Source organism: Barbus barbus, assembly GCF_936440315.1.
Source record: "Barbus barbus genome assembly, chromosome: 41".
Lineage (NCBI taxonomy): Eukaryota > Metazoa > Chordata > Actinopteri > Cypriniformes > Cyprinidae > Barbus > Barbus barbus.
This window is the reverse complement of record NC_136719.1, coordinates 8,790,204-8,814,316: the sequence shown is the minus strand read 5'-3', so window position 1 is coordinate 8,814,316 and position 24,113 is coordinate 8,790,204. Positions and strand designations below refer to the sequence as shown.

General features: G+C 38.6%; 2 protein-coding genes across 2 annotated transcripts; one reads left to right on the top strand and one right to left on the bottom strand.

Annotated features, from left to right (window-relative positions):
* Window positions 1-397: 397 nt before the first annotated feature.
* Window positions 398-9,267, top strand: LOC306860195 (mitogen-activated protein kinase 14A). The gene is made up of 12 exons (XM_079401765.1): window positions 398-755; window positions 1,993-2,122; window positions 2,896-2,954; window positions 3,253-3,364; window positions 3,508-3,537; window positions 3,937-3,984; window positions 4,148-4,262; window positions 4,360-4,431; window positions 4,508-4,587; window positions 4,681-4,759; window positions 8,530-8,703; window positions 8,874-9,267. Exons 1-12 carry the CDS (start codon window positions 637-639, stop codon window positions 8,933-8,935), a joined length of 1,080 nt encoding a protein of 359 aa, XP_079257891.1. The 5' UTR covers window positions 398-636; the 3' UTR covers window positions 8,936-9,267.
* Window positions 9,268-10,405: 1,138 nt separating this feature from the next.
* Window positions 10,406-15,254, bottom strand: krt5 (keratin 5). Its single transcript, XM_079402866.1, has 9 exons — window positions 14,491-15,254; window positions 12,966-13,174; window positions 12,801-12,861; window positions 12,596-12,691; window positions 12,346-12,510; window positions 12,130-12,255; window positions 11,699-11,919; window positions 11,559-11,620; window positions 10,406-11,449 (listed from the first exon to the last, which is right to left on the bottom strand). The coding sequence occupies exons 1-9, from the start codon at window positions 15,025-15,027 to the stop codon at window positions 11,190-11,192; spliced, it is 1,737 nt and encodes a 578-aa protein (XP_079258992.1). The 5' UTR covers window positions 15,028-15,254; the 3' UTR covers window positions 10,406-11,189.
* Between the last annotated feature and the right edge of the window lie 8,859 nt (window positions 15,255-24,113).

The following is a 24,113-nucleotide window of genomic DNA, read 5'->3' as shown; positions in this document are numbered from 1 at the left end:
TGCAGTTCGACAGAGAATGGTAACAGTACTGTGGTGTAAAAGTCATTATGGTGAACGAGTGACCTCAGGTGGTGAATGAATGGAATTGCACGGACCAGATTCGTGACATATTATATCAGAAACATAAGATTATACCAGAAAATGCAGCATATTAGGTCTATATTATAGTTCAATATCTTTATTTTCTAATATCTTTCTAATATTTGATATCATTGTTTTTACCAAAAATAATGGTTAATATGGTTATTATAAAACCTTAAAGAATGAAACTGGATCTCTCTCAAAGAGCTTTACGATTCTTCCTGTTAGTTTATTAATTTTTATGGTAGTAGTCAATAAAATCCTCAACTTCCTGGAAGTTCAACAAAACTTATCGTTTCTGTTGAGGAGCAAAGACAGACAGCAATCAGCTGTGCGCAAAAGACAAATAGCAACTATTAAAAATCATAATTGTTGTTGTTTTGGATGAGCAGAGAACAAGGACCCTCACCTTAATCACGTGACGGTGAAGGTGCGTGGAGGTGGGCGTGTCCTCGCGAGACTGACTGGCGCTCACCTGGGTCACTGTGAACAATCCGAGTGGTCGAGCAGAGCGCTTTGACGGACGTGGACACGCAGAACAAGGTGGAGGTATTCATGGCTTCACCTCTGAAAGCGGGATTCCACAGACTGGAAATCCAGAAAACTACATGGGATGTTCCTGACCGATACACCTCACTCAAGCCCGTTGGCTCTGGAGCCTATGGGACAGTGTGGTAAGGGGGCTGTTACGGTGAATTATTATTATGTAGAAAGAGAATCACATATGTTAATGGAGGTTTATGCTGTACATCTAAGGGGGGGTTTATATATGGTATAGGCAAATTTGTTGAGAGACTGAAAAATAGCCTATATATAGGTCTATCTATATGTTGAGGTTTATAGGCTATAATAAATGGGATTTATATGTTATTTGCCAGATTATGGAACTGATTTGGAAAATGCAGTGGCTGAATAATGCATATTTATTTGTGATACCTACTTTAAACAGTGGTATAGATGTATTTATTCTATGTATTGAATATGCTTAATTGTATTAGTTTTTTACTAAAAATCCAGTGCTACCCTTTACTGTTGCTTATGTTTATTATGCACATGTAATATTAGCAACATGATATGCTATATGCATAGATCTGAGACTCAGTGAGGCTTGGGTGAAATAAACAGATGTGAACTCACATACCTGAGGGACAGGTTTCAGCACGTTTGCTGATAACACAGAAATTTCCCCAAAATACTATCTCGATCAATAGCTTTCTTCTGTCATGGGCAAAGTCTTTTAGATATATGCCATTTGTCACAGCTGATAATGAATTATACAAATAAAATGAAAAGGGTTATGTGTTGTTTGTTATATGGTTATGTATTATTTTTATTTTATATTTTACCCTTTGTATGTAAGGAAGATGCTACATTTGTTTTGGTATTGGAATTATATTATAATACGTTTAAACACAATAAGAGCAGATGTTTTAATATAAAACGTGTTTTCCCGACTCTACAGGTCAGATTTGACCCACATTTGAACAAACCATGGCCTTGATCTTTTAAGCATGTTATACAGTGTTAAATAGATCTTTATCTTATAAAAAAATTTGACCCAAAATATAAGACATGCTCTAAGATTTTCAGTTCCCACATACTGTTCTCTGTAATGGGGTACAGTAGAGCTAAATGCAGTTCAGTATAAAAGTCCTCTTGCATGTAATTTTCTTCTAAAATGCTACATTGCAAAAAAATGGTACTATATTATTTTTATTATTATTTCAGTATGCATGATCTAAAATGTACCTATAAAATGCACATAATTTACAAGAACATTATACATAATTTCTCATGTGATAACACCAGGGGGAAAAAAATTTCCAGAAAAAGGGAAGTTTAACTATAAGTTCTGTAACATTTCTTTATATCAAAATTGTGATGAGGTTTCTAATGATAACTTGTGTGCAGTTCTGCAACTGACAAGAAGACAAAGGAAAAGGTGGCCATTAAAAAGCTGTACAGACCATTCCAGTCTCTGATCCATGCTAAACGTGCTTACAGAGAACTCCGGCTGCTCCGTCACATCCAGCACGACAATGTAAGTCTCAAATTCCCAAGAGGAAGAAAATAAACATAGAGTAGACTTTTCTCTGAATATTGTATGTTTCTGTATTATTTACATTGTTACTTTCTTACTGTCTTCTTGACAGACTTATATTTATGAACTTTCATTTATCATTTAGACCAGAGCTTTATGTATGCACGTTGTTTCATAATCCTTCTGTCAATCTGAAAGAAAATGAAAAGATTTCAGGATACTATTGTTGTGAAAGCCCCCCTTGATCTTCTCAAACCGGTTTCTGTGCTTAGTAAACTTTATACCTGACCTCACGCTGCTGCTTGTTTAATATGGACTTCAGGTTATAGCAAGAGGATCAAGAATAATTAATGCAATAATTTATCCTCTTTTCAAATCCAAGCCCAGTTAAGTCACTGGCATTTCAAATTCATAATTACTTTTTAGAGGCATTGAGTTTTCCAGGGCAAAGTTTGCTTTGATGATTTTTAAGCAACAACAAATAAACATATTGCTGCAAGCAGCAAATAAATATGACATCAGGGTAAGATATTCCAAAGTTACTTTTTTGCGCTTTGGCCAGTGACACTGTCACCTAGTCAATCTGCTACTGACAACTCTAAACCTGAAGTTCTATGGACTACCATTTACTTCCACAAATGTGCCTATATGTGCCATTCTTGCATTTTTTGGCATAAACTGAATAATTGTGAAAAACTGAATAATTGTGAAATGAACAAATCTTTGCAATGCAGAGACCAACCCTGAACGCAAATATATTCTTCTTGCTGTAGGTGATCTGCCTCCTTAATGTCTTCACCCCTGATTCCACAATGGAGAAATTTGATACTTTGTGAGTGTCAAGATGAAGAGAATGCATTCCTGTGCAAAAATCGTACGCTTGTCATGACAGGCTGAAGGATGCAGAGCATGCATGCATATATGTGTGGATGTATTTGTGTGTGATTGAGACTATGTGCTCTATGCAGAGTTTTTTTTTTTTTTTTGTACTATTTTGTTGATGTGAGTGATTTTTCAATGTTAAGATATTTTTTTTAAATCCCAGTTTCACTAAACAGAATAGAAAAACAGTGAAAAATACAAACATTAGCAATATTGAAATGCTTACATTTTCTAATGCTTTTGCCCAGCTATATGGTGATGCCATTTGTCGCTCAGGATCTTGGGCACATAATGAAAAGGAAACAGTTAACCAGCAAAGTCATCACATACCTGTTCTATCAGCTACTGCGAGGACTCAAGGTCTGCCTTCATTCTATTCATTGCAACTTTCATTCTTCTTTTTGATGGATGTCATACACCAAGTTCCTTGAATACCACCTGTTGATGATATTGAATATCGAATGATTTTGCATCTAATTAGTAACTGATACTTTTTTCCTTAGTATATCCATTCTGCTGGGATCATACATCGGGTATGTAGAATAAATCTAATTTAAGTACTAGTGTTCAAATGTTTGGGGTCTGTAAGATTTTTTAATGTTTATGAAAAATGTCTATCATGTTCAAAACTAAGATCAATAATATGTGACCCTGGAGCCTCGATTTTCTCAATATTTAGATTTTTTTGCACCCTCATTTAAACTTTACTGTCTTTACTGTCACTTTTAATATGAGATTACTACAAACGCAGGCCATGATGTTTCTTTTTATATTTTTAAAAATGTAAATAAAATGTTAATTTCATGTATTTACTTCACAATATGGCCAAAATCTGATTAATATCCCTATTGGAATATTCCTGTGCATGTAAACACATTTGATGATATACTGTACATGATGAAATGACGGAGATCACTGATGTCTTGTTTCAGGATCTTAAGCCTAGTAACCTTGCAGTGGATGAAAACTGTGAATTAAAGGTAACATAGAAAAGTTAAAGTAAATGATGATAGAATTAATGACCAGCAAAATAATTTTACAACATTACAAATAATAGCCTACTATGAATAAATGATCAGTTGTTTCACTCTTGAAACCTTTTGTCATTTTCTATGTGGCCTGCTTTCTGACACGCTTTGTTAGATCCTGGACTTTGGACTGGCGAGACATACTGAAACTGAGATGACGGGATATGTGGTGACACGTTGGTACAGAGCCCCTGAAGTCATTTTCAACTGGATGCATTATACTCAAACAGGTGACCTTTTTTTTATATTGTAACTTTTGTGGACGGGTCATATTCTGTTCTGTTGTATCTAGTCTTTTGTCACTCAGTTCTGTTCTTCTGTTCTTAGTTGATGTTTGGTCTGCTGGCTGCATCCTGGCTGAGATGATAACAGGAGAGGTGCTTTTCCCAGGCAGTGACAGTATCCTTTCTCTTTCCTGGCTTTTAAAAAAAATCTGTCGACCAAAGGAGTGCTTATTCTTTAACGCCATGTTAAGGTATTGACCAGCTGAAGAAGATCCTCAACATGACAGGCACACCAAGCTCAACGCTTGTTCAGAAAATGCAAAGCAAAGATGTAGGAAAATACCATCAGACAACTCTTACTGCCTATTTTAAGAACATGTGATTCTTAAATCTGTTTTTCAATATTGTTTTGATGTGTTTGCAGGCACAATCATATGTCCGCTCACTTCCAGTACAAAAGAAAAAGGCCTTCAAAGAGGTCTTTTCTTGTATGGATCCTAATGGTATGTCCACAACTCCCAGATCAATTTCACCCTTAGGCCATCCAAGAAGTAGATATTTTGTTTCTTCATTGGAACAGATTTGGACAAATTTAGCATTGCATCACTTGCTCACCAATGGATCATCTGCAGTGAATGGGTGCCGTCAGAATGAGAGTCCAAACCGCTGATAAAAACATCACAGTTATCCACAAGTAATCCACACCACTCCAGTCCATTAATTAACATCTTGTGATGGCAAATGCTGCATGTTTTTAATGAACAAATCCATTATTAAGACATTTTTAACTTCAAACCATTGCTTTAGTTTAAAATACGAGTGCTCTACCATTGCTTTCTCCAGTAAAAAAGGAGAAATATGTACAGATTAAGAGCCATTTACAAGCGAAAACAGTACAGTCCATTTGAAACTTAAATGTTTGTTTGTTTTTTTACAAACACAGAGCTTTTCACTTCACAAGACATTAACTGATCTATTGGAGTCGTGTGGATTACTTGTGGATTACTGTGATGTGTTTATCAGCTGTTCGGTCTCTCATTCTGATGGCACCCATTTAGTGCAGAGGTCATTTTCATTTATTTTAGGTGAACTGTTCCCCTTTGTCACAAATTTGTGTGATATTGCATTGATTTTGAATGAGGAAATGTCACCCTCTAGTGGTAGACTACTACATTAGCTACTATATTACTATGATAGTCGTCATTATTATAGCTTGACAAAGCTTTAAAGGGATGACAATTTTGTCATTAATCACTTACCCCCATATCGTTCCAAACCTGTAAAAGCTTCGTTCGTCTTCGGAACACAATTTAAGATATTTTCGATGAAAACCGGGGGGCTTGTGACTGTCCCATTGACTGCCAAGTAATAGACACTGTCAAGGCCCAGAAAAGTATGAAAAGCATCGTCAGAATACTCCATCTGCCATCAGTGGTTCAACCGTAACGTTATGAAGCGACGAGAATACTTTTTGTACGGAAATTAAACAAAAATAACGACTTTATTCAACAATTCGGCACCGTAAGGTCACTGTATCATCACCGTAGTGCCATTTTGGAGCGTATCGCTGGACACAAAATGCGTATGCTTATCCGTGTTCTCGTGTATAACGTTACGGTTGAACCATTGATGGCAGATGGAGTATTCTGACAATGTTTTTCATACTTTTCTGGACCTTGACAATGTAATGTCTGGTCCAGGGATACTGATCCAAGATGGCGGCGCGGTCAGACGCAGCGGCTGCTCCGGGTCCCAAAGATGGTGCTTTTATGTCTTTTAATGTCGTCTGCTCGTCTCCAAGTAGTATAAAATTACTCACAAGGAAATCAATCCAAAACACATATATGATCGCCAAAGCCTTTTGGATATCGGCAACGCGTACAAACAACAACTCTCGCCGGTGGCTACTGAGAAGCTACAAGGCCTTTGTTTACTGCTGGAGCCGGACCTTGAGACCACAGCCTCGCCTACTGATGCTACCCGCACAAGGCACCGTCGCAAGCGGTGGTATACGAGCTAGGCTAAGAGCTATGCCCACAAGACCTGCTTTTCCAACACTCATGCTCTCAAACGTTCGCTCTCTGGAAAACAAACTGGACTTAATTCAACTCAGTCGGTCTACACAGCATGAGGCAAGGGATTGTTGTGTGCTTGTTTTCACCGAAACATGGCTAAATGACAACATCCCGGACTCCGCCATTCAGCAGCACGGGCTAACCAGCTACCGAGCGGATAGAGATTCATCACTTTACATACCCCGTGTGCAAACGCTAAGGTGAACTGTATAGCGCCACCAGTAAACAACAAACAAATAACCCCGATGGCTTTTTCATCATAGCCGGTGACTTCAACCATGCAAACTTAAAGAGAGTTTTGCCAAAGTTCTACCAACATGTGAACTTTGCAACAAGGGGAAACAACACACTGGACTTTGTTTACACAACAGTAAAGAACTCTTACAAAGCTGTACCCCGCCCCCACCTCGGGTTCTCGGACCACATCACTGTTATGCTAATCCCAGCATACAGACCACTTCTCAAACTCGCCAAACCGGTTCACAGTATGGCCAGATAATGCTGCCTCAACACTACAGGACTGCTTTCAGTGCTCAGACTGGAACATGTTTAAAGAGGCAGCCACCTACAACAACCATACAGACCTGCATGAGTACACTGAAACTGTGAATGCTTACATCAAAAAGTGCACTGATGATGTGACAGTCACCAAGACCATCACCACACGTGCAAACCAGAAGCCATGGATGACAGCAGAGGTTCGTGGGCTGCTAAAGACCAGAGATGAAGCATTCAGATCAGGAGATAAAGCAGCCCTCAAAACAGGAAGAGACAATCTGTCCTGTGGCATTAAAAATGCAAAACGGTCATATGCTCAAAAAATCAACAATCACTTCACAAACAGCAGAGACACACAGAGCCTGTGGCAAGCCTGACTACAAGCCCCCGCCACAGGCCTGTGATGATGACACATCCCTCCCCGATGCACTCAACCACTTTTATTCACGGTTTGAAATGCAGAATGATACACCTGCACAAAAACTGCCCACACCTCCCAACGACCAGGCGCTCTGTCTGTCTCCAGCCGACGTAAGGAAGATCCTATCTAGGATTAACCCATGCAAGGCTGCGGGTCCTGACAACATACCTGGCTGTGTTCTGAGAGACTGTGCTGCACAGCTGACAGATGTGCTTACAGATATCTTCAACACCTCGCTGAGCCAGGCAGTCATCCCCACATGTCTCAATTCACACCATGTCACTCTCCAAAAAGGCACAACAGCGCCTACACTTTCTCCGCCGGCTGAAAAGAGCAAGTGTCCCTCCACCCATCCTCACCACATTCTACAGAGTCACCATTGAGAGTGTGCTGACCAGCTGCATCACTGTCAGGTGATGGGAACTGCAGTGCTGCTGACCGCAAGACCCTCCAGCGGACAGTGAACACAGCTGCAAAGATCATCGGTGCCCCTCTCCCCTCCATCCTGGATATTTTCCTTACACGATGCTCCAGCAAAACCAACAGCATTCTGAAGGACTCCACCCATCCCTCCCACAGTCTCTTCCAGCTCCTACCATCAGGAAGACGGTACACAACGGTACGCGTGTACACAATCCCACAAAAGACTCAGCAATATATGTATGTTTACATGCTCATGCACTATAATCATCCTGCACTGTTCCCCAACCAGCTGCTTGACTCAAAATGATTCTCTTTGCACATGTACAGTATTTATGTGAAGCATTTTTTATCTTTTATTTTTTTTAGGTTGGGGTAAATATTTATATATAGTATACTTATAGTTAAAATCTGTCAGTAGGTTAGTTGTGTATAGGTTTATAGTGTTTTTTATAGGTTTATAGGTTTAAAGTGTTTTTTTTTACTTCATTGTTGTACGTCTGTATTTATGTAGCACCGTGGTCCTGCGAGGCACGGCATTTCATTCCACTGTATGTCCCCACATGTAGCAGAATGACATTAAAGCTCAACTTGAACTTTCAAGTGTTTTCATCTAAAATATCTTAAATTGTGTTCCAAAGACGAGCGAAGCTTTTACAGGTTTGGAACGACATGGGGGTAAGTGATTAATGACAAAATTTTCATTTTGGGGTGGAGTAACCCTTTAAGCATTTATAATATTCTAAACTCTCAAACAAGGCTTTGTAAAGCTGATAATAATGTTTGTCTTGACAAGGTTTCTCATCTGATGCATTTTTTACTGTTATTCACCTTGATTTAATGAGTGTTCTATCTACAGCTATCGACCTGTTGGAAGGCATGCTGGTTTTAGACCCGGAGGTCAGACTTACAGCAAAAAACGGTCTTTTGCATCCATATCTTTCTGAGTTCCATGACCCTGAAAATGAGCCTGTGTCTCCAGCATATGATGATTCCTTTGAGAGTCTGGATCTGGCTGTCAGCGAATGGAAGAGTGAGAGAATATACATAAATCCACACAAAGCTCCATCTTATTTAACATTTAAAATGCCTTCTGTACTCTGCCATTCTGTTTAATCTGCTCTGGAACATTTCTAAATTCTTATGTTGGCATTGACATCATTGCTATTTTTTAATGCTGTTCTGCCTTTTCATGTCTCACAGGTCTTATCCACATGGAGATCATGACATTTGACCCAGACAACCCCAGAGTGACAGCAACATAATACCTCATATTCACATCGAGAGAACAGCCCTCAAAAGAATTACAGACACTGATAAACTATTGTTTTTTTAGTTTTTTTGTCAAATGCCATTGGCTAGATATCTTTAAAACATGTTATCAAGCACAGTTCAATAGATATCATCCTTTTTTGTTATCAAACAATGTTAACTAAATAGATATTGACTATGTCTAAGTGTGTAAACCAACATTTACAGAACTTTTAAGAACTCAAGTATTTTAAGATAATGAAGTGAGGAAAGATAAAAGTGAAAAAAAAATTTGTGGATGCCTTTGTTCTTAATTATATTAAATTGATGTTTAATATTAACTATTATATTATTTATAGTATTTTATAGCAAACAATTGGATGTTAGTTAGACGTAAAATATTAATTTACCATTAGGGGGCGGTATTTTCGTAGGTAAAGTTAGTACACAAGTTACCTCAAACCTCTGTTCAAACATGCCAATCTGCTTTGAAGCTTCCTGCCTTCACCGTTAAAGGAATATATTTCGGATCTGCTTCATGACAGTGTACCAAAAAGCTGTATCAGGTACTTTGTATTGGTTTGTCACATTTGACCTGATAAATCCATCATCTGCAGTGCTTTCGACAGAGGGTGTTATCTCTCACAGGACAATTGCTATAAGGTTCATCCACTTAAACAACAACAGAATTGTCCTTTGAGGAGTATATGAGTAAAACTAACTGACCTGCCAGCTAAATCCTTATTGAATGGAAGCTTAGTTTGCCTGTTGTAAGCCGATATTTTGGCACTGCCTGGTCAGGTGTGGTTTTAAGGTCCTATGGGAACGCGTTTGAATAGTGGTTGGGTAGGTTTTTTTTTATCTGTTTAGCCAACAAATGTTTAATGTGTAGTGCACATTTAACAGCGTTATTTAAGTCTCTGAAGAGTTTGGAAGTTTTATTACCCTCATGTTTTACCCAGTGTTCTGCGCCTTTTGGCCTTTCTAATCTTGAGGTGAACATCACAATAAGTGTTTTTCCTCACCAACTTCCTGTCCTAACAGTGTAGTCAATATTAGGAACAGTAGTGGATCAATATGAGTTTTTCATTTTTCAGTTTTAAACCTTTTTACATTTGTTTCCCACAATCTCAAACATTTACATGGATCTTAGGTAGGCTATAAGATAAATGTCCTTGTTTCCCAATGTAATATTATTTTATGCTTATTCTTAATTAATTTGATTAATAATTACTGGCCTTACAGGTTTGTAAATTACAGAAACCAAAAGAGTCCTGTGGTATTACCATGGTAGATATGTTGAATGTTTTACTTTTTGTTAGTGGTGATCCATTCAAAATGGATGCTAGCTAATATTTCTTCAATATGAATATTATGTTTGCTAGTATGAATTCAAAATATGGGTTAAAAATTATCAGGAAGAGATGGGGAAAACAGCACATACCATACAAAATATTTTAAAATCCTTTTGAAGGTAATGATTAAGATGTGTACACTCACATATATTTAAGGTGTAAGTCAAATATATTATTACATTGCATTTTTAGGGTCATTAATGAAAGCAGTGTATTTCTATGTTGTGTAAAAAAAGAAAGGTTGAAGAAATAACAGCTGAAGACAGATGATTTTGTGTAACCCTGATTTAATGGTGTTTCCAAGTGGTACATGGCTCGATGAATACAACAATTTTGACATAAGAACAGCTCATCAGCCCATCATCCAAAATCAAAATCAGAGTAAAAGTTGGGTAATAACTGAGACTTGTCTCACAGTTACCCCTCTCTGGGGGCAGTACAATCTCAAATGAATAGATTTTGTTGCACCATGAGAATGCAGCAGAAGCATTAACCAGGCTGGTTGTAGTGACACAGAATTCTAAATAAGCTGAAAAAAATTCATTTTGTGTGTTTAATACTTGCATGTTGTGACATAGAGCAACAAAAGCTATTCACCCTGAAGAAGTACTTGAGCTCCATGCTTTGTGTGTCTCATTAGCTCCTTTCTCATTGTGCATCCCCTTAAGCTCAATTTGTACTCTGGATGAGGAGCGATGACAAGAGAAAAAATAAACTTGAAGACAACAAAGTGAGTGTGAAAAGCCATTCTGATATAACACTTTGACATGAAAGTCTCTTTGGGTCACAGTGGTTTTTGGGGGTTAAACTCATCAAAAAGGAATGAAGCTTTGAAATGTGGAGTGAAAAAGATAGGAGTTGCCCAGGTGGTAGATGATATTTGGGAGAAGGGAACTGGGTGGACGTTTTTGGTTTACAAGCGGCGCTTCTGGCTCTGCACCACAGAGCGGGAAACTGAGACTTGGCTGCTGCCGCCACCGCCACCGATGGACATCCCTGAGCCACCGCCATATCCAAAGCCGCTGCCGCTGCCACTGCTGAAGCCACCACCATATCCGGCACCACCGCCGAATCCAGAACCACCGCCGAATCCAGAACCACCGCCGTATCCAGAGCCACCACTGAATCCAGAACCACCACCGTATCCGAAGCCGCCGCCGCCGCCGCCACCACCTGTGAACCATCAAACAGAGACATTAGTTTTACTGAACACCAATGCAGTATTTACAGCACTTTACAGCATTTACAGCAAGACAAAAATTGTAAAAGACAATAAGCTTACTGCTGCCACCGCTGCTTGACTGCTGGATGTGGATGGTTGCAGAGCCACCGCCAGAATTAATCCTGACAAAGCAAATAAACGTCAATATATAGACAAATTTTAACAGAAAATTATAATTTAAAAATAGCAAAGAGACTGACCTGCTCTCCTCTCCTTCCAGAAGTTTCCTGTAGGTGGCAATTTCAATGTCCAAGGCCAGTTTGACATTCATAAGCTCCTGGTACTCACGCACCTGGCGTGCCATATCCTGCTTTGCTCTTTGCAGGGCTTCTTCCAATTCCTTAATGCGAAGCTTGGCATCTTTCACTGCCATTTCTCCACGCTCTTCAGCCTCAGCGATCTGAGCTTCCAGGTTGGCACGCTGAGCAGTTCAAAGAAGATATTATGACTTTAGGTTATTTTAGCAACACTTTTACATGATTCCTGTCCTTTTCTTTCCTCAGGGGCTCCTTTACATCACGTTATTTTCAACATAACACAAATTTTGATCATTGAAAGTACAAATTGGTTGGCAATCTAATTCAGGTGTAAACCTCATCCAAACGAATCCAATAACTAACAAAATTCTTACTTGTCCCTTGACAGATTCAATTTCATTCTGAAGTCTGCTAATCATGCGATTGAGCTCAGCAATCTCAGCCTTGGTGTTGCGAACGTCATCTCCGTATTTGCCAGCAGATGACTGCATCTCCTCGTACTAGAAGGTGAAAAGAGTCATTGTGATTAGGATCTGTTAGTTGGTTGCTTCAAAATAGTGTTGGTTTGATGCTTGAATCTCTTTTCTCACCTTCTGTTTGTACCACGATTCAGCCTCAGCGCGGCTGCGGTTGGCGATGTCCTCATACTGTGCACGGACCTCAGCAACGATGGAATCCATGTCCAGGCTGCGACTGTTGTCCATTTCCACAATGACTGATGTGTCTTTGATCTGTCCCTGGAGTTCACGCAGCTCCTAAAATTGCAAGGTGAAGGTTTGAGATACGCCTAACATTGAAAACTAGCGTCTTAGTGGTAATATAGTTTCATAAAACTCTCACCTCCTCAAAGATGGCCCTGAGGAAGTTGATTTCATCTTGAAGTGAATCAACCTTGGCCTCAAGCTCAACCTTGTTCATGTAGGCGGCATCAACATCCTATGAAGACATGTACAGAGCTCAATATAGTACGTGGCCTTTACAGATGTACAATGAAAAGAAATGTAAAATATAACTAGAGAATCAAGACAGCTGCCAAGTGTTTTACCTTCTTGAGTAGGACAAATTCATTTTCCACTGAGGCACGCTTGTTGATTTCATCCTCATATCTGCAAAGATAAGTTTTCCACTTTAGCACATTGCTTGTCAAATTTTACCATGCCCACAAAGTGTAATTCATTGACTATAAACCTGCTATTGCACAGCTACTTACTTGTTCTTGAAGTCCTCTACCAAGTTCTGCATGTTCTTCAGCTCTCCTTCTAGCTTCATCTTCTCATTACCAAGTCCGTCAAGCTGTCTTCGTAGGTTGGCGATGTAGGCCTCGAACATGGCGTCGATGTTGGAGCGGCTGGTAGTCTGGTCCTGCAGTAAACTCCATTTTGTCTCAAGTACTTTGTTCTGCTGTTCCAGGAAGCGCACCTGTATTGGAGATAAACCAATAGTAAATTATTTGAAATTAAATAAAAAATGGCTTTATTAGGAAAGGATGACATCAAGGATCTTTGACCTGCCATTACTCATGCCACAAGAAATGTCTTTTACAGTAATTATTAAGCACACCTCTTATTGCATATCAGGACTTGCAGTGACACACCTTTGGCACCTTTAGAGGAATTTATTAGCATATGTGTCATGCCTTGTTGGCCAGCACAGTGTGGAGTAACTGTCCTCTTACTATGCACACTCCCCTTTGGAGATAATGGAATGCTAACCTCAAGTGACACCACAACATGTTCAGACTCTCTATGCTCCAATTTATGCTCCCAAAACAATATTTCCCTCCTGGCATTAAGGCGAGGCTCCTAGGAGATCTGTGCCAAGCAGCAGGTCTTAACAGAGATGATATGGCACACCTTACCCTCAGGTACTAACTGTTCCCACCCTCCTGCAGATTTATGCCCTGCAATTAATTTAGTGCAAAATCTCACAATGACTTTGAACTTTCAGGATTCACATAAAAAGAGCAAAGCATCAATGACATCAGTAGAGTTATGTGAGCTATATGATTGCTGATCATATCTCTTGCCAGAATCATACAAATGGGCGTAGCACCTTGGTAAGGGGGTGAACTTTTCAAGGTGTGGTTACATGTTGAATTCCCCAAAGGTTTTAGAGAATCAAAACAGGAAACTTGTATTTTAGGATAAATTAACATGATTACTAGGACCTACATAAAGTTACCCTTATGAGATTTTAGGGCAATTTTTATGACCGGTATGGCAGGCATGACATTGAAAGAGTTAAAGATGATGCTCATCTGTTACACACACACACACACACACACACACACACACATCTGCATTGTTGCCATTGGGATAAATGGCAAACTTGATCCATGCCCTTATTTGGATTGGCGTAGTCATTGGATCTCACCTGGCTTGGGTTTCCAAACTCACCCTCACTCTATGAGAACAATTACATACAAGAAAAAAACCCCAAAAAACTCAAGCCTCTGCTAAGATAAAGATTTTGACTGCTTGACTGAAATGTAGTGATAATGATGCAAAATATGGCCTGTCTCCTGTGTGCTTACCGTTATACAGAATCTAGCACTAGGTGGATTTCCTGGTGCAAGTGACTGGCTGTGAAATATTTAATGAGAAGAAACCAGCTCTTATGAAGGCCCTTGAAATAAGTGCATGAAAACCCAACATTCAGATGAAAAGTCAAAATGTTAGAGGTGCCCAATGAGATTGTGTTGTACAACTGTGTATGCTTGCAAAGAGAAGACTAACCTTGTCAATGAAGGAAGCAAAGCGGTTGTTGAGGTTTTTGATCTGATCTTTCTCCTGGGTGCGGACAACTTGGATGTTGGGGTCGATTTCTAGGTTCAGTGGGGCAAGGAGGCTCTGGTTGAATGTGACAGCTGTGATGGGTGCCATACCACCAGGGAAACCTCCACCCATACCATATCCTGCACCACCACCGAATCCTGAACCACCGCCGAATCCTGCACCACCTCCGAATCCTGCACCACCTCCGAATCCTGAACCACCTCCGAATCCTGCACCTCCTCCGTAACCTCCTCCGAGACCTCCTCCATAGCCACCGCCACCGCCACCGCTGCTGTAGCTGTAGCTTCCTCCAGATCCTCCGCCAAAGCCGCCACCGCCACCACCGCCGGAGCGACGGAATGACACAGAGCTCATCCTGCTGCCAATGGGTGCTGCACTGGCAGACATGCTAGAGAAGCCCTTCCTCATACCTCCACCAAAGCCGCCGCTCGAGCTTCCACCGCTGACGCTGTAGGTAGTGGTTTTGATCGAAGACATGGCTGCTGTCGTCTATGAAAGGGTGATGTTCAGAGAGAGAAAGAGGATGAGACAGAGATCCAGAGCAGGAGACTCACTAAGAGGAGAGTTAAATCCCTCTTCAAGTGCCTTCTTCAAGGAGTGCAGCAGCTTTTATACCTCTCATGCAACGGGAGGGGCTCACCTGACCACTCCCCTTTCGGCCTCAGGCTCCTGTCCTGCCTTTCGCCTCTGTCCAAGTGATACATACACCCAACTTGCTGAGCTGGTATGAGAGCACTTTCAGCAGAGAAGGCCTGGCCACACCCTGATGCACACTCTCTCACGTAAAGTGGAGAAATTAGGAGAGGAACAGGGAGTAGAAAAACAAGGTTAAACTACCAGAATTCAACACACCTTCTCTTTTTGCATGTACTACAAAACCTTTATATTTTAGTAGTGTTCTGTAACCCAATGCACCTTAGTTAAGTAACCAGATGGCATTCTATAAACTTAATGCACGGCAAACTATACAACTCCATGAATATTTCATGATTTTGGGAGGTTCAGGGCTCTCTGTTTGCTTTCAGTTCCATGCAGGAGTATTAAATAGGGGAATATTTGATGAAGGGCTTAAATGTTGAAGCTTGGCGCTTGTCCTGGAAGCCATTGTGACCCGCTGGCTCCTCTTTCCAATCAAACAATCAAGCTTCTGTTCTCTCGCCTCAATGCCTCTGTCACGGACACTACTTCACCACCTTGTTCTGTGGTTCCCAGAGGGTTGACGCAGTTGCATGCAAAGTAGATTTTTATGTTACCTCATATTAAAACACATGGCACAGACTTTAGGGAATGTTAACAGCTTTGTTTTCATTAGCGTACTAGATTTTTACTTTAGTTTGGAGAGTTACAGGTGAGTATCAGAACTCAGAACAGTGCATGGTGGCTGCAAGAGCAGTGTGGTTATTTTTGTAGCTGTCCTTAGGTGGCATTATTTAGCAACGTGTGCTGCTTTTGTTAGCATGTCAGTATCGCCCCTATCATGTTCAAACAGTCAGTGTAGTTCTGCAGACTTGTGAAGTGTACAAGACTGAAAGATTAATTTAGAAATCTTGTAAGTATTCATCAGATAAAGTGAAGTGTACAGCAGGAAAAGAGTCAGTCTGTCAGGTTTATTAACATGAGAACGCTAGCACATTAACAGGGACCTCTATAAACATAGCCGCTTGTCACTGAGAGGAAAAGTAAGCATATTTGTCTGTAGAAATTCAGGAGGTGTCACTTTATTAACAAACATAGTTTTACGTGGTATTTGATCCCCAGTGCATTTTTCTTAAAATGGTATAGCCTATTGTCAATCCATTGATCTGAACAGTGATACTGTCAAGTCTTTGTCAGATGTTGAGGGGGTTTTGGTGGAATTTCACCCCAGCATTTTTTTGAATGCATACAGTGCAATCTGTCAGGTGATACAAGTTATACAATGTGGCAGATTGGATTGTGAGATCAAAGATGTCTTGAAGCATCCCCTATAGAAGTCATGTGAATTTCATTTTTATGTGATTAGAGAAAAACACATGAATTTAACATTTTCCACAGATGTGCATTTAGCTTGGCCATGTCGACGAATGAGAACATTTGTTTAATAACCAAAACAGTTTTGGTTATTCAGTTTAGTTATTTGAACTACTAAACTGAAAAAAGTAATATATAGCTAGCAGCCAGTTATATATACATATATGCATACTGTACAGCAGGCATAATATAAAGTAATATAATAAATCATATTAACAGTATCCATAATGGTCGAAATATCTAATGTGGAGCTAATTGGTGTTATCAATACATATTGTAAGTATACAGTAATGCCAATGACTTCATTACTGAAATATAAAAGTATAGACGGTCAACTCCAGTTTAGGGTTAAGAAGTAAAACTAGTATTAGTGTTTTTTTTTTACCTATTTCTTCTTATATATGTATCATTCAATATGCTATCTATCTATCTATCTATCTATCTATCTATCTATCTATCTATCTATCTATCTATCTATCTATCTATCTATCTATCTATCTATCTATCTATCTATATGTATAAACATATAAGTTTGTATTAATTATGAATGCTAATTTCCTCAATTTTTATATTAAGATTGTCTAACGCTTACTTACAGTTCATCTTTAAAAACAATAACGCTGTTAAATATAATCTCAATAAATATTTTGAGAATTTTTCATACTGAACAACATTATAATTTTATTATGATTAATTTCTTTTGATAGCGTTTAAAATAATTTTCTCTGTTTTTATTTGCACCAGCTCCTTAGATGAAATAGTATTGATTTGTACTTTACTGACCTATAACAATAGGAAAAACACGTCAACATGGCAAAACACAATTTAAATTGTGCAGCAGCAACAATGTCTTGGATATTGCACCATGTTTTTACAATAACAAACCACAGTCCTTCCTACAAATAGCCAAGAAAATGGTACATAAAACTAGATTGGCACATTTGTAACATTACATAGGGCTTCAGTTGTATCATACCCTATTGAATGGTGTTTAGCTTCCAATTTATCCACGTCCTTGATCTCCCAATTGCAACAAAGGACTCATTGATGGTGAAAAGGGATGAAACCTGATTTTAATCCACATTGCCTGCTGTAGGAAAGAGAAGGGGTGAATAAAATCATCAAAAGAGTTTCTATTGATTGAATTGACAGTTGACATTCAGTTAGCGGTAAGCTTATTTGGCAGCGTCTACCTTAGTAAGGCCTCAATGAAGTCAGCCCAACCTTATTAGCCACAACTATTTTTTGTCCACTGTCTTCATCCCAGCAATAGACATTGTTTTATACATTTTAAGATATTTCTCTAAAGATCAAGTTCTAAATGAGTAGTTACTGTTTTATGCCACTTTTCATGGCTTGTGCCTTTTGTTTTTACCCAAAATCTGATTGATATAATATTGTACAGTCCAGCAAGCAACAGTCATGATGAATCATAGAAATGGCACAATGTGGACTCTGTTTAATTCAGGCTTTGAGTGGCATTACCACAGTGCAACAAAGAAAAGTGAATCGTTGGTTGGTTAGTCATACTGTGTTTTAGATTGTCTGGACATGAAAGCTGTTACTTTGTTCTACACATTAGGTGGGGCCCAACATTGCCAATAACGCAATGCTTGAAATTGGTCCAAATCCTGATTTATTTATGCACATATCCACTAGAGCGACTTTTTGTCTTGTACACTGGATTGTAAACTTGTTTCATACTTTTAAATGATAATTTGTCTGCGATTTATTACACAGCTTCCATGTGTTGAGTTTTTGACTGTTCTGTTCTAAATGTATCTCTGTTCTCACAGAATTTTTGTTGGCAATGGTAAAAAGAGACATTTATGGCAACAAACTTGTAAAATCTTAAACAGGATTACACTCTCTACATCATACTTCCAGTATATACTGAAGAAGCATTTTATACTGTGTGCATTTTACAAAAGAATCAGTGAAATTTGTCTACAGTGAAAAATGGAAGCCACATTTTTCACAGCTTTAATCTATTATAATATCTCTTTCATGGTTTATGATGGCATTCAAAGGCAGACAGCTCTTAGGCTGAAATCTGAGAGTTGCGTGCTTGCTCAGACAGTCGTATTTGTCATGCTGAAACAAGGGATATTATCTTTTTCATGAAAGCCCACCAATCATTAATGAGTAAGATGGGTCCCACCTTTACAGACCACACCTCTTTTTCTTGTCCACACCCAAGCCTTTGAGATTAATTTCCAAATATGGTTACAACCATTCACAAGAACATGGCCTTATGAACTAATCATTGTCTTCATGAAATAAAATAACATTTACTACTGGGTGGAGTGAAGTTTCTGCATTGATTCAACTCCTACATTAAACGGATTCTGCAATTGATTCTTAATTTCTCAGTTTGTATTAAATAATGGGAATAATTGAGAGGAAAATGTCCTGTGTTTATAAAATGCATCAACATACACTTTGTACACTTCAGTACAAATCTATGTGCACTAATATCAATCTTGTACATAAGAAGAATGAACTGTGCACCCATCAGTTGTTTTTGTGTAGATTAGCGTTTGCTACATTAATCGTTGCTAAATAATCACTTATGGAAGGAGTTTTCTTATAGGTGTGCCTTTGATTATTCACTCACACTATTCTGCCATGTGCCTTATGCCACTTTATCTCTTTTTTTTATTTTTCTACAATGTCCTCAGATTGATAAGCTCTTTTTGCACTACAAATATATCTGCACAGTTTTGTTTTTATTTAACTGGTTTGCACTCTATCTATTCTGCCATGCGCCTTATGCCACTTTATCTATTTCTTTATTTTTCTACAGTGTCCTCATTTGTATAGCTGTATAGTTGGATGTACATATGTTTAAACTGTATTATCTGTATTTGAACGTGTTTAATGTTAACTGTATGCACCAAGGGTCTGAGAGTAACGCAATTTCAATTCTCTGTATGTATGCGCCTAACATGTGGAAGAATTGACAATAAAGCAGACTTGACTTGACTTGCATTTTAAAAGAATGAATGAAAGAAGATAATAATGAAAGGAAGAAGAAGAGCTGCTTCAGTATGTGCTTATTCAAGTTTCAGAGAAGTGTATACTGTACATGAAAAGAGCAGCAAGAACATTTGTTTTTCTGTCAAAACACACCAGAGTACAAAACTTTGTGCAAGTACAATTAAACAAATTTGAAAAAAAGATTAAACCTTCAAATCAAAGGATGAGTTATGAATTAAAAGCATGTCAGTGCATTAATGTAACTTTACTATTGTTGACTTCATGTTATCATTGGGTAGAGACACAGTTTAACTGTTATTTATGCACCTAAAATGTAAAAATAATCATATTGACATACATGAGTGTTTCAATATTGAGAACGACTATTTGAAACGTTCACCTTCTAACTGACTGTTATAATTGCTTCTGGCTTTGCCTTCAAGCTTTTAATTACTGAAACTCTGCAGAAACATTCAACGATACTTGTCAGCACAGGCTGAGGAATGCTTCAGATATCTGCAAAAATCCTTGCACAGTAAAAGGTTCATGATAACACCATTAATTAGACATTTCTGTTTAATGTGCAATATTTTTGATGTTTTCCTATAAGATAACCAAACTAAGTGTGCCTCTGCGTTCACATAAGTTTGAATGGGTAGGTGTGGCTATGTGTGCTGCTCATCTTTTGACTGAAGGAGCCCCTCACATACAACTCGTTTGGAAAGAGTTTTCCCCAAGGAGTGCCTTTAATTATTCGGATGATAACTGAAACGTCCTGTTCTATCATAGAGTCTCCAGGCTGAGTCAAAGGGCTGGGCCAACAAGCTCTGAGAAAAGGTGTGATTGAGGCCCCTTTTCTTTCATAAACCCGACTTAACCAGGACCAACCAGGTGTGGTGATGGGCGTCTACAATAAATGTGAATACCCATGGGAATTGGTGTAAATGACTTGTCAAAGTCTAGAATTGCTTGGGTTTCATTTGATTTCTCTGTGATGTTAAGCGATATTCATGACTTTTGCATTTCAAAAGTCTACAGCTGCACATGCAGGAAGCTCCAATTGAACTTAAGCATACCCTTTCACATACCTGCTATAAGGCATTTAAGATATCTGTGTTTAAATAGAAATATAACACATTCTGTTTTGAAGTGTAAATTTCACTTGTTTTATATTTAGTTTTGTTCAATTAGTGAACTCCAGTTTCAAGTTGCTCTCAATTACTACCTGTATATTTTGACAGATCTTGCTTACTGTTGTTAATACTACGCATTTAGCATAACCCTTGGCTTCAGAAAGATTATACTTTGGGTGTGCAATGCATGCTTGGTTTAGTGTACTGACAGATCTGCTACTATTATTCAAATAATTTGTACAGTTTAACAGAATTGACCAATGCAAAGGAACAATGAAGACATACTGTAGGCATGTCAATAAAAACAGTGGAAAAATATACTACTCATAAGCAAATCTTTTAGCATAGCATGGAAACCTGTCAGGAGTTATTTGATGAAGGACACACATCTTTCTCTTCCTTCACTCATCTGGACTCCTGCATTGTCTGTGGTGTGATATAAATTTCTGTTCATGGTCTTAGGAACAGCAGCTCTGAACACACCAACTCGGGTGGGATTCAAACCCACAACCTCTGAATACAACAATCTGTGCTCTGACAGCCTGAGCCAACTCGTCATTTTCCAAATGAGAACCCACAGGACTTTAAAGTTATCAGTGAGAGTTGGCTCCAAAACGTATTGTCTATATGGAGAAAGGAACAAGGTCCTGAGTGAGGTTTCTCAGTGGATTAAATGGATCCTCTTGTGTCCTTAGAAAATGTGGCCTGAAACTGAAAACATTTTTATAAACGGTGCTATATTTTAGATTCATTACATGTAAAGTAAAACATTTCAAAAGTTTTTTTGTTTTAATTTTGATGATTAGAACTTACAGCTCATGAAAGTCAAAATCTGTATCTCAAAATATTTGAATATTTACATTTGAGTTTCAATTAATGACCATCCCTACAGTATAAATTCCGGGTATCTCTTGTTCTTTGAAACCACAATAATGGGGAACACTGCTGACTTGGCAATGGTCCAGAAGACTATCATTGACACCCTCCACAAAGAGGGCAAGTCACAGAGGGTCTTTACTGAAAGGTGTGGCTGTTCACAGAGTGCTGTATCAAAGCATATTAAATGCAAAGTTGACTGGAAGGAAGAATTTGGGTAGGAAAAGGTGCACAAGCAACAGGGATGACCGCAAGCTTGAGAATACTGTCAAGCAAAGCTGATTCAAACACTTGTGAGAGCTTCACAAGGAGTGGACTGAAGCTGGAGTCAGTGCATCAAGAGTCACCACGCACAGACGTCTTCAGGAAAAGGGCTACCAAGCCACTTCTGAACCAGAGACAACGTCAGAAGCGTCTTACCTGGGCTGTGGAGAAAAAGAACTGGACTGTTGCTCAGTGGTCCAAAGTCCTCTTTTCAGATGAAAGTAAGTTTTGCATTTCATTTGGAAATCAAGGTCCCACAGTCTGGAGGAAGAGTGGAGAGGCACAGAATACATGTTGCTTGAAGTCCAGTTTCCACAGTCAGTGATGATTTGGGCTGCCATGTCATCTGCTGGCGTTGGTCCACTGTGTTTTCTGAAGTCCAAAGTCAATGCAGCCGTCTACAAGGAAATTTTAGAGCACTTCATGCTTCCTTCTGCTGACAAGCTTTATGGAGATGCTGATTTCATTTTCCAGCAGGACTTGACACCTGCCCACACTGCCAAAGGTACCAAAAGCTGGTTCAATGACCATGGTGTTACTGTGCTTGATTGGCCAGCAAACTCGCCTGACCTGAACCCCATAGAGAATCTGGTTCAATCTATGGTATTGTCAAGAGGAAGATGAGAGACACCAGACCCAACAATGCAGATGACCTTAAGGCTGCTATCAAAGCAACCTGGGCTTCCATTAAACCTGAGCAGTGCCACAGGCCGATTGCCTCCACGCCACGCCACATTGATGCAGTAATTCATGCAGAATGAAACCCAACTAAGTATTGAGTGCATAGAAATGAACATACTTTTCAGAAACCTGACATTTCTGTTTAAAATATTCTTTTTTTTATTGATCTTATGTAATATTCTAATTTTCTGAGACACTGAATTTTGGGTTTTCATTATCTGTAAGACAATCATCAAAATTCAAGAAATAAAGGATTGAAATATTACACTCTATGTGTAATGAATCTATATAATATATGGGTTTCACTTTCTGAAATGAGTGACAAAAAATATTGCCCTTTTTCATGATATTCAAATTTTTTGAGATGTACCTGTATTTAACTTAAAAAAAGGGACCACTGCAACACATATGTGGCATGGCACCTAAGATAACTCATGTTATCTTGACACGGATCATAACTTGCCTTTGATAATTACCATAAACACTTTTTTAGGGGCAATGTCCCAACAATGCCTTTTGCCTCTTGAGACCATATCGAACTGGCATGAGCCAGCTTGTAGTGAAAAATGCTAAACTAACAAGGGAGGCCTCTTTTCACTTTTCTGAATCATACATTTGGCCAGAGCACCGTACGACTCACAAAACATCCACAGTGAGAGTGTCAATTAGCTCACAGTTCAGACTTGCCTTCACTGAGTCATAAATGAATTGTTTGTATTATGATCTATTTTGACTGTAAATCTGTTGTTGCTTCTAGCTATTGGTGTATGAAGTGTCACTGACATCACCACATAACTCACAAAGTATAAGTGCATGCATAAAATTGCTAGTTAGCTAATATATTATTTATTAAGTTAATGAGTGGGCTAGCTTTATGCTTTAGGTACCATGAACAAACAAAACAGTAATTATTACAGTATTTATCTCCTAAATTAATATTTATTAATTAATTAAACTTGTTAATTGCTGAGATAGAATACAGCACCCCCACAACCTTTAGCAGTTTGGAAAATTGACAGATGGATGAATGAGTATTAGTTTATGTAGAAATTAACATTTAACAAACTCTGAATTGCTAGATATAAACTCTGAATACGATTGCAAGAAAAAAAGTCAGAATTCTGAGTTTATATTTTGGAATTCTGATTTTATATCTCACAATTCTGAGGGGAAAAAAGTCGCAATTACCTTTATTTTTTGTTTTGTGGCAAAAATGGATTTCCATTGTAAATGATTCATTGTTAGTGCATGTGAGCTATTGTTTTAATTAATGTTGACAACTTTATTGTAAAGTATTACAGTTTAGTTTAGTTTGAGTTTCACAGTAGCGCAATGTCGTAAAACTGCTGTGTTTTGCACATTTGACTGTGAAACGCTTTCCACCCTGCAGCACATTTAGTACTCATAGTACTACAATGACTTTATTAGGAAGACATGTTGGACACACCTCTACCACCATGGCGTTTGAGTATGTTTGCTGTCGGTGCACTGTGTGAACATGTTGCCTTTTTATTGTAAGTGTAAGAGAATCTACTAAAATATTTTATTCACAGAAAGAGCTTTAGTCTATAAATAATGTTGTTGATGTAGTTAATGCTACAAAAGACCGTCTTGTGGATC

Excerpts from the sequence above, each read along its gene's own strand:
- LOC306860195 (XM_079401765.1), top strand. The coding sequence starts at position 637 with ATGGCTTCACCTCTGAAAGCGGGATTCCACAGACTGGAAATCCAGAAA. Across the intron at positions 2,123-2,895 it reads GTCACATCCAGCACGACAAT|GTGATCTGCCTCCTTAATGT; the intron begins GTAAGTCTCAAA and ends TTCTTGCTGTAG. Across the intron at positions 3,985-4,147 it reads ATGAAAACTGTGAATTAAAG|ATCCTGGACTTTGGACTGGC; the intron begins GTAACATAGAAA and ends ACGCTTTGTTAG.
- krt5 (XM_079402866.1), bottom strand. The coding sequence starts at position 15,027 with ATGTCTTCGATCAAAACCACTACCTACAGCGTCAGCGGTGGAAGCTCG. Across the intron at positions 12,511-12,595 it reads TCAGGGCCATCTTTGAGGAG|GAGCTGCGTGAACTCCAGGG; the intron begins GTGAGAGTTTTA and ends TTGCAATTTTAG. Across the intron at positions 12,256-12,345 it reads AATCGTGGTACAAACAGAAG|TACGAGGAGATGCAGTCATC; the intron begins GTGAGAAAAGAG and ends TTCACCTTCTAG.